The sequence below is a fragment of the Pezoporus flaviventris genome, unplaced genomic scaffold (genome assembly GCF_033815535.1).
Source record: "Pezoporus flaviventris isolate CSIRO_AGI_PZ_B2104156 unplaced genomic scaffold, CSIRO_AGI_Pfla_v1 ptg000096l, whole genome shotgun sequence".
Classification (NCBI taxonomy): Eukaryota; Metazoa; Chordata; class Aves; order Psittaciformes; family Psittacidae; genus Pezoporus; species Pezoporus flaviventris.
The window spans coordinates 3,879,812-3,890,486 of NW_026892644.1; the positions used below are offsets into that span (position 1 = coordinate 3,879,812).

The following is a 10,675-nucleotide window of genomic DNA, read 5'->3' on the forward strand; positions in this document are numbered from 1 at the left end:
ATTCATTACAATAATATACCTGGATAGTTTGCATCTTCTTAATGTGTATAGCATTGTACAGACATTGGGGAGAAAAGATGAAGAATATGCTGTTTAAGACAAGTACAGACACCACAACAGACACCAATTGGCAAGTCTTAGTTTTCCACACAGACCAGACCTAGACCTTTTTTCAAACACAAAGGGAAGTACAGACAATGTGTGCAGTATCAGGCAGGACTGTTTTATTACCCCGGGTTACTGGAAGGAAATACCCCACACATACGTATCTGTTGTGTGCTGTTGAAGAGACAAGGGAAAACCATGCCACACCACAGCAAGACAAATTCAGGGACAACGACAAAATTAGACATATAGGCACAAAGCCATTATTACGAGGCCTCACAGAGACAACTGGGTCAGTCTTCTGTCAGGGCTAGAACTGGATACAAATGTGGTGAGGAAGAGCACCTATAAAGAGAGAGGCTGCAGTCGGCCGGTCACCAGTCCTAGGGAATGAATTCTGAGAGCTTCACAACTGATACCCTGTAGGGCTAGGGTTCAGTCTCATGGAATACTAAGTGTAACACACGTGCAGACAGCACAAAGTCATTTAGCTTTGCCCTGCCTTGAACGCCTGCTTTTGGGTTGCCAGCAACCTTCTCATGACAGCTATAGGAAGAAAAGCATAGAGTTGGTTTTGTTTCACTGAGATTTATTTTTGGTTGTCAGCAGGTTACAGATGAGAAAAAAAACCAAAAAATACTTGTCATTCTATGATTTCTTCTCACCAGCTTAGGGACTCCCACAGGAATCTCTCAAGTTTGGTGCTATGGGGCAGTACTACCTGTAGCTGAGAAGGTATCTGAGCAACTAGACGGAACAGAGTTCTGTGGGTATTCCTTCAGGAATGAGGACCGGTGTCATAACCAACTTTTTGGAGTATGTGTAGTAGCTTATTTTTAAAATAGTAGGCTAAAATAAGCAAAACACTTTTGAAATTCCCAGCTCATCTCATGCTTTGCTTATGATTGCTAAAATTACTACAACTGCTGATAATGTTGCTGTGTTTGCTTTCACTGCACCACGTAGAAGTCCTGCTCTCTATCTCCTCTGCCTTCCCATTCTTTATCCATAAGACATGTCATGTTGATGATCATCCCCCTGCGTACCCAACATCACAGCTATCACAGCTATCCTCTTCAGTGGCTCCATCAGCAGGTAGACATTGGGCACCTGAAGCCAAAGGGGCAGCCAGGGCACGCCTGTAAAATGTCCCTAGGAAGGAGGATTGCATCCTGGCCAGCCTTCAGGCACAATCTTCCCTACCCAAAGGGGAGAAGGTGAGTGAGCTACTGGGCAGGGAGGCAGCCAAAGGTGTGGAAGGAGGCCTCCAGAGTAAGGCCAGCTGGGACCAAGGGCAAGCCTTGAGCTGGACTTTGACTGGACCTTTCTCTACTGGCAGCCGTGGCATCCCAGGTGGCATTACAATCAGCAAAGACCGAGACCCTGCAGGGGAGGAGACACAGAGCTCCTCGGGGAGCACTGCGGAGCACTTTTACCATAGCTGCACAATCAGGCAACCAGCTCTGGTCAGAAGGATGACGCATTCCAAAAGTAACGTTCCCAACTGGTGCATTTATTGCCCTGAGCAGAGCAGTGCAGGCTGCAGAGATGGAGATGTGTGCAAACGCTAAACCAGAATGAGCGGCCATCTGTCACACTCATGAGGGCTGAAGTGCAGGAGATGGGATCAGTCACCCCTCAGGAGGACAATGGCTCCAGGGAGAAGTGCTGTGTCATGACAGAGCAGGCCCACTGTGGCAGCCATCCTGAATACCCCAGCAAACAGGACCCCAGAGCAAAGTGAGGATGTGTCTGAAGGAGCTGCATACGCCTTCCACCTGTGGCAGCAAAACAGCAAGCCTCCCCTGCAGTCTGAGGTCAGCTGAGGAGTTGGCTGATCACCAGACCCAAATCATACATGCTTTTTCTTCCTGAGTTACAGAAAAGTGAATGGCGTGAGACCAAACTGTGTGACCTCCCCTCTGGAGAGCACAAACATGCCTCCTGCCAGTGGATGGTTCTCCACTGCAACAGAGCTGTTGCCTCCGTGGTCTCTGCTCATCCCTCAGTTTCCCAGCCAGCAGCCCCAGTGTTAGATGACGGCCATGTTCAGCCACAAGGCTTCCTTCTGTGTCCCCACCATTCACCACTTTCAGCTCAGCAGCTGTGTCCTGCTAAGTTTCCTGCTGCAAGCCTTTTGTCCCCATTTCTTCCACCACAACCCCTGCCTAAGCCATCTGTGAGCTTATCCAGATCCTCTTCTGTGCTAAAATTATTGCACGCACACAGGCCAGTTAGGAAGGCACCTGCCCACCACCAGCGGCCTGGCAGCTTTAAGCACTGAGTTTCTCTCAGGGCTTCCTCACGTATTCCTTTCACCTACCTTGTGCCCTTGGGTATGAGTTGCAAGTATTACAGGCTCACAATGTGTGTACTCCCTGGAAGCTTCCAGGCCGTGTCTAAATGTGGAATTACTAGGTGGGACTCTCTGAACAGCTTCATGGCAGGGGGTTCCACACACATCACTCTCCACCACACACCTCCTATTTAGATGACACAGTATCAGGGAGGAGCTCTGCATGAGGCTTCATGGCCTTCAAAACCAAAACTGAAAGCAGAGGCAGCTGCCTGTGGCACAATAGGGGCACTGGTGAGAGCCCAGCTGACGTGGGACTTGGCAGCAGCCACAGACCTGCTCCGCTCACCGGGGGGGCACCTCGTCCCTATCCGGTGTGTTTTGATTCCGCACCCAGACAGATGGGCAGCCCGTAAGTATCCTCCACCGCGTCTCCCACCTTTCTAATGCTGCAGCTGTCGGTGGGAGCTGCCAGGAGAAATGATGCTGCAGGTGCTGATGTCTGGGAGGCAACAGGCGCTTCCCCAGCTGCGGGACATTTCTGGGCCAGGCACTCTGGTCTGTGTGCCAGCAATCCTTAGCTTGTCAGCAGCCTTGTTTCACAGGTGGTCTTCCCCTCTCCCTCCCTGCAGCTGATCCTGCCTGAGGGAGAAAAATGGATCCTGGGGCGGAGTGGGTGGCTTGCAGGAAAGGTGCCGAGTCTAAAGCTGCCTTCCCACTGCTCTCGCACAGCGCTACTCCCCGAGCATCCAGGGTTGGGGGATGCAGGAAAGCCCGTCTCCTGGCTTTTCGGTGCAAGAGAAAATGCCCATTCCCTCACCCCTTTGCATTCAGGCTGTTCAATGCAGTAGGGTCCAGCAGCTCCACAGGGATATTTGTCCCTGCACAGAGACCAGATCCTGTGCCGGACCTGCATGCTTGGCCTCCCTCTCCTGCTGCCTTTGCCCAGGCACTTGGCCAGCCGTGTACTGAGGGGAAGGCACAGCCCCAGCCTGGGAAGGTGCTCACCCGCCTACAAGCCAGCAAAGGGAAGGGCTGTGGAGTTCCATCAGCACAGAGGGTCCCTACGAGCCCCATCTCGCACACACACACCGCGGGGAACTTCTAAGCCATGAACGTGGAGCCTCAATTTCCTGAGAGACTGAGAAACACAGCTCTCCCATGGGAAAAGCACTGTACCTCCAGCGATGCCTGCCCGGAAACAAGGATCTGAAGCCATGCTGGTTCTTGCTGCACTGTGCATTGGGTTCCCCTTTCTTGCACCTTTGAGGCAGAGCCACAGACTCTCACATCCAAAGGCACAGGCGCCTCCTTAGAGGCAGAGGGTCTGCCGAAGCTTGGGAAAAGCCTCAGCTGGACACCGCTCTTTCCTGTTCATCGACCGCTTCTCAGCCAGGCTGCCTCCCAACCAGCCTCGGGGCCAAGCCGCAGACCCCACGGATGCCGGATGTCGTGTCTGTGGCTGAGCTGGTGGCTGGGCGCCAGCTCTCAGCTCTCATTGCCAAACCATACTTCACCTCTAGGCCAGCTGTGTGCTGTCTGACCCAGACAGCAAGGGGCACCCACACCAGGAGCGATTCTGTCCCTGGCACAATCACACCTGGGAACAGGGATTTATCGGCTGGGCTGAGGTGGGGAGGCAGCTGGAGGCTGAGAGGCAAATCCGCCTGCAGTTCGGCAGAGTGAACCGAGAGGCATCACTGGGAAAAAAAACAATTGGTCCTTACAGATGTGAGCCTCAATGCAGAGAAGAGGGCAGAGAGACCATGAGATTTCCCTATGGCTCTCATATACGCATAGATCATACAGCAGCACAGGGTCTCTGAGGTGGTTCTTCTCCACCCCTGCTGTGTATTTCCATGCACCTGCTCAGAATGGCCCTGTGCAGCAGTCCTGCAGTGAGCCCACAGCACGCACCAACACACACCACAGAGTGCTGCTTCCCAGGAACAGCAGTGTGTAACACACACCGCTCGACCTGGGGCACAGGAACAAGGTGACCATTTCTGGCCCTGAGCCAGACGGCAGTGGAGGGGACAGACCAGAACAAGCACACAGTGGACAGAGCTCCCTGGTTCTATCTCTCCCAAGTGCAAGCAGGAAGAGAAGCAAACAGGCTTCCTTTCTTGGAGCTGTCCAAAGACACTGCTCCTCCTCCACCTCCTGGACTTACCAGGGATGTCTGTGCGGAACTGTGACCCTAGGAGCTGTGGGTTTCAACACTGACATCACAGCAGCAGCCTTTGAGACTGCAGAACTGGTTCTGTGTGAGAGCACGTCCACAAAGCTCAGACCAACACAAGCCCACGAAAGGGTGTGCAGGGTGAAGGCTGGCAAAGACTGGGTTGCAGTGGGCCACCATAGCCAGAGCATTGCATGGGGTCTCTCTGCCACAGTGGTGCACAGCACTGCTCTATGCCCTGTCTACAACCTTGCATAAAGAAGCTGCTGCTTCTCCCCCATCCCCTTCAAGGACATGAGGGTCCGTTTTCTCTCCTGCTGTGGTCTTGGTGTGGGGGATGTGGTTGGCAATGCTGGTTGGACCGATTCTTCATTTCAATAAAGGCTCTTGCACCTGCGCCAGCCTCATGTGGTTTATTCATCCCCCTTTCAGGCAGGGAAGAGGATGCTGAGCCATCCTACCAGCTCCATAGGCCACCAACACAGCAGATACACAGCGCACTCCACGCCCTCCCCGCACCATCCTCCCTGCTGTGGGAGCGGACAGCCGCCTCACTGGCCCCTTTGCTCCTGGGCAGTCACAGAGGGGCAGCGTTAGCTGAAAAAGATCTCCCTGACATATTTCAGAACATCATCTTGAGAGTCCTCCCAGCCTGTCCTCTTTGCATCAGCGTCAGGAGGGGATGGGAGAGCTGGACTGCGGTCGCTGCCTCCCCCCGTGCTGGCTGTGTTTCCAGGAGCCTCGCCTGACGTTGGCTGGAGCTCCTGCTCCTCTTCACTCCGGGACCAGGCCTTCTCCTCTTCCTCGCGCTGTAGCTTCTGACGAAAGGGAAAACAAACAGGCCCGGCTGTGCGCGGCTTCACGCCGGGAGCCTCCAAGAGGCGGAGGTGAGGGCAGCCCAGCACCCCGCGGGACACCCCTCGCCGGACCTCGGGGGCCGATGGGTTTGTCTCGCGGCGCCGACGGACGAGAGCAGTGCTCAGGCACCGGCAGCCTCCGACAAACGGAGGGAGGGGCCCAGGCAACCCGGGCGGTGCTCGGCAGCGTTGCCAGCTCCGCCTGCCGGAGAGGGGCCGCCCGGGAGCTGCGGCCTGCAGCGCTTCCTGCCCCTGCACAGCCAGGGCCGGGGGTGAGGGCTCACCTCGGCCAGAACCGCGAGTGCCGCGTTCACCAGCTCCGACTCGTTCATGCAGTGCACTGCCGCCACCGCCCTGGGCGCCGCATGGGGACGGAGACACTCAGCGCGGGACTGGCACGGGCACGCTCCCCCGTGCCCGCAGCCCCAGCGGCCGCGTCGCTACCTGGGCCTTGCCGCCGCCTTCCGCCTTCCGGCCGCTGGGACCGGGGCCGCGGCCGGCCCTTCGTCACCCGCCGTCCTCATCCAGGCTGGGAGGCGCCGCCGCCGCGGAGCCGCCTTCGCCATGCCCGGCGCGGGAGCCTCAACGGGAAGAGCGCGCTCCGACGTCATAAGCCCTCTGTGACGCGTGCAGCGCGTGTAGGGCGAGACAAGGAGGCACAAAAGTACAAAATGTAATCAGTTCTAAGCGATGTTAAAGCTTGATGGCTTTGTAATGGAAAATAACCGCGGTGCTTGAAGGTAGCTGACATACATTCAGGTCCTCAGGACCTGAGCACAAAAGGTGTGGGAAAAGCAGAACAGAAAAACAGGACCTGGGGATGGGGAGTATCTGGGACTAGCAGATGTCCAGGGTGGGCACAGATAAACCAACTGATAAGTAAAACGACAGGATGATTGCTATGCTTGGGGTGTTAATAAACCCATTAAGCTGGTGTAAGCATCTACTAGGGAGTATCCCGGGACTAGCAGATGTCCAGGATGAGATCAGTTAAAGTAACTGATAAGTAGGAGGACAGGGTGATTGCTACTTCTGTAATGTTAATTAAGCTGGTTATGAACACTGTTGAGAAAAACGACCCGTAAAGACCACCGTCACATTTTTGTATGCATGCGGGAAACCTTCTGGAAAATGATGTAATATGTCCAGTGACCATATAAGGATGACCTGTATTCGGGGACACACGTTAGGAGGAGCTATCCCCCGTGTCTCCTGGCGCCGCAATAAAGAATACCTGCTTGTCAACTTGAAACTCTGTTGGCGAGTTTGTTCCTGGAGTTTTCTCCGAATCAATTTGGCGACCCAGATGGGACCCTCTCTGCTCGGCTGCAGGACCCGCTGAGGACAGGGCTCCCTAGGGCCCTCGGGAGTTTTTCCCGGAGGGACCCCTCGACTCATTCGGATCACTGCGGGAGCAGACAAGGACCATCTCATAAAAGGTATTCTTTTCTTTTATATAGTCTGTAAGATGCAGGGGGCATCTCGGTTTGGTAAATTGGTCTGGTAAGCGTACGCACGGTTTGGAAGCCTTCCGTAAATCGAGATAGGAAATCTCGTGGGTAAAGATGTATACCCGGCTGCTAGTGTCCGTTTGGTATACACCCACAAGAAGCAGAGGGTATCTTGTGGTTTGGGTCCTGCAAGACGCAGTGGGTGTCTTGTAGAAAAGCTTTTGGTTTTACTGGTATACAATCACAAGAAGCAGGGGGCATCTTGTGGTTTGGGTCCTGCAAGACGCAGTGGGTTCTGCTTTTGAGGGTTGCCCCATGAGACAATAGCAAGCCCTGCTTAATTCCGTCTTTCTCCTTAACACAGTAGACAGTAATGCACTGGCTTAAGTATTTTCTGCTTTAGACCAGTTGTGAAGTTGAGAACTCAGCCAGCACTTCAGAGAATCATGCAGTAGAAAGATTTAGTACCTTCAGCTGTGGAATCTCCTTGGGCTCTGGGGGTACTGAGCCTAGAGGCTCTTCATGGAGAATACTGCCTGCACATTCTGCACATGGATCCTGTTCCTATGCTCTGTGTGACATGTATCTTTTCTATATTGAAAGGGGTGGAGTGAAAGAAAGGAAGTGCGGAGGCTGGCCCAGCTAGAACACCAATTCGAACACCGTATTTCTGGACAAAATATGGAGACGAAACATCACACTGGAGAAAGAACATGTCAGGCATGGCTTTCTAGTGTTTTAAAGAAATATCCCATTGAGTACAAGTCAAGCTTTACTGAACTCTAATGTAAAAGCACGCACATAACCCTTTGTGAGCAAATTCAAGCCTCATGATCAATTTTGCAAGGGGCTTCCGTGCATGAGCCTGTGCTTTTAAAAAGCTGCAAAAGGCCTTGCAAATGCAGGCTGCCTGCAGCTCTGCTGGGAGGGAAGGAAGTCTTTCTTCCTCTGTTCAGGTAAAGTCTGGGCCTCAAAGGGACGTGTAGTGCTGTTCTCAGTAATTCCTGGTCTGTCAAGCATGTTACTGATGAAGCAAGCCATGGCTGTGCTGCTTACATAGGAGTATGTGATAAAAGCTGACCGTTGCTTTGCTTCACGCTTTCCTTACTAATTTGCTGTGTAGTCTGAAGATGCTTCTGGAGAAATCTCAAGAGAAAGCTGATGGCATAGGTGGGGAGTCCCTGCTCAGTTTCCAGGGGGAGATAAAGGACAGCTGTTCTCCAGTGGCCAACAAAGTTGGTGAACTAAGAAAGGTGAGCTCTGGATGGTTTGGTGGATTTGAGGGGATTATTTTTTCCTGCTCCTTTTGTAGCAGATGCTGATGATGTTGATGAACATGGGTATAGCTATCATGATGAGTAAAAACCAGGAGCCAGGAGTCCCAGCAGGGCTGCTAACATCAATGGCCTCACGGGCAGGGACAGAGTCCCAGGGGCCCCGAGCAAGCAGAGCAGAGCTGCTCCCCAGACATTTTAATACTCTGCCAGCAGGTGATGAACATATCCTCGATGCCCTGCCACCTTATGGGTTGCCACAGAAGTGAGTCCTTTTAGCACTCTCTTTGATTTCCTTTTGTTTTGCCACATGCGAGTTGCTGACATTTCCCAACAGCTGGAGATGCACTTGAAAAAATGCATGCAGCAGGCAAGATGAAACCAAGACCTGCAAGAATAGCTCCCCATTTTACATGCAGTCAGGATGAATGATCTGTCTGTAGCACACTGGCTGTAACTTTATTGTTGAGACCTTTGAATGCTTGGGCTTTGGTATCAGGATCTGCACATTAGTGCTGTACTTCTGTGATCCACTTCCCTATGACTCCTTTGGCCCAGCCTGCTGGAAAACTAATATGCAGCCTTTTCTTTTCCCACCCTTCCCCAGTCACTGCTGAACAGCCACCACAGTCAGCGATGAGCAGATGCCGGAGCAGAGGAACCACCAGTACCAGAATCATAGAATGGTTTCCTCTGGAAAGAACCTTAAGATCAAGTTCCAGTGCTTTACTGCCTTCACAATAAAGAACATCTTCCTCATATCTAACTTGAGCTTCCGCTGTTTTAGGTTAAACCCATTAGCCCTTGTCCTGTCACTACAGTCCCTGATGAAGAGTTGCTCCCCACCATCATTGTAAGCCCCCTTCAGATACTGGAAGGCTGCTCTGAGGTCACCATGCAGCTTCTCAGGCTGAAGAGCCCCAACTTTCTGAGCCTGTCTTCATATGGGAGGTTCTCCAGCCCCCTGATCGGCCTCCTCTCAACTTCCTCCAACAGCTCCATGTCCTCCTTCTGTTGAGGACACCAGAACTGCACAGTACTGCAAATGGGTTCTCACAAGAGCAGAACAGAGGAGCAGAAGATAGGGGTCACAGGTAGCTGAAGGAAGCCTGGAAACCTTTTGCCTTCCACCTTGTGCAGCCACTAGCATCTAGTTCCAGGTGTCGTGCTACAGCTTGGTATTTAAGAAACAGTGTCATCTAGTATGTGTCTTAATTTTGCTGCCCAACTGGAGCACTTAGGACCTAGCACCTTTGGAGAATTAGTCCTGCAGAGGGCCCCAAGAGGGAGCACACATCTGTATGCTTTTCCTCTTGCAAAACTTGAAGCTTGATTCTGCTCAGATCAGGGACTAGCACTGAGCAACTGCTAATAACCACTTAGCAGACTCTTCCTGCTTTTTTGCAGCCATCCTGCTGGTAGTATGGGCAGAAGGTGGTGGGTGAGCTTCTGGAAGCCGCAGAAGCTTTGCAGATCCCATGAGGATCTTGCAGATTTGCAGCCCACTGAGGGGAAAGGTGTGAAGAAGCAGGCACAGGCTGGAGCAGGGGGAATGATACTTCAACCTAAAGAAAAACCTTTGCTCTGGTGAGAGACTGGGGTAACTGGCACAGGCATGCTGGTCCCTCAGAGGTAGGGAGCCAAAGGGGGTCCCATGGCCAGTACAGCAGGGCAGCTTTGGCCTACCCAGCAGGAGGGCCAGGACAGTCCCAGGGTGAGCAGCCAAGGGCCCAGACTCACAAACAAGTGCCTGGTAAGACAGCAGCTCTGAGGGTAAGCCAGGAGGTCAGGCCAGGCTGTGCTGGGGTTCAGGCCCAGTGATGGTGTAGGCTTAAAGTTTAAACTAACAATAGTGTGTGTGTCTTTAACGTAGACTAGACCACACTGTTCTAACTTACTAACACGTAGAGAGAAAAGAATGTTCAGCTGCCAAGGGAAGGAACATCACGGGACTGATAACAACTAAGGAGACAGTAAGTGAGACCAAGGATGCTAGTGTTCAAGACAGCAGACTGGCACCCGGTGTAGAGCGAGACTGGAACAGAACAGAAGCAAGGACATACAAATTGCTAACTCATTACTAGGACCTTGCAAGCGTGCACAAGCAGAGGTCATTCAGTAAACACAGTGAGGAAGATTATCAGCGATCACCAGAGACCCCCACTCAACAAGAAAGCGTATGCATAATTAGAATGTAAATATTATAATTAGCTCCTGGAAAGGCTATGAATACGTATGAGTATGCTAAATATACAGCTGCTGCTGGCAAGTAACAGGTGCACTCTCCTTTGCAAAACGATGCACGTGCGCGCCCAGCACTGCAATAAAAAGTGCCTGCTTTCTAAAACTCCCAAGTTGAGTCTTAGAGAGTTTCTCTGACCGACTTTTATGGTAACAGTGGCAAGCAGGGTCAGATGCTGCTGGAAGGCAACGGCCAAGCAGGCCCACAGGCAGGCCAAGGGCAGGCAGAGCAGGCGGCCTGCAAGCCAGTTTCTGGAACAGCTAGGGCC

At 52.7% G+C, this 10,675-nt stretch overlaps 1 protein-coding gene across 1 annotated transcript; it reads right to left on the reverse strand.

Annotated features, from left to right (window-relative positions):
• Positions 1-4,981: 4,981 nt before the first annotated feature.
• Positions 4,982-6,037, reverse strand: CYREN (cell cycle regulator of NHEJ). Its single transcript, XM_061476345.1, has 3 exons — positions 5,885-6,037; positions 5,725-5,794; positions 4,982-5,401 (listed from the first exon to the last, which is right to left on the reverse strand). Exons 1-3 carry the CDS (start codon positions 6,004-6,006, stop codon positions 5,177-5,179), a joined length of 417 nt encoding a protein of 138 aa, XP_061332329.1. The 5' UTR covers positions 6,007-6,037; the 3' UTR covers positions 4,982-5,176.
• Positions 6,038-10,675: the final 4,638 nt, after the last annotated feature.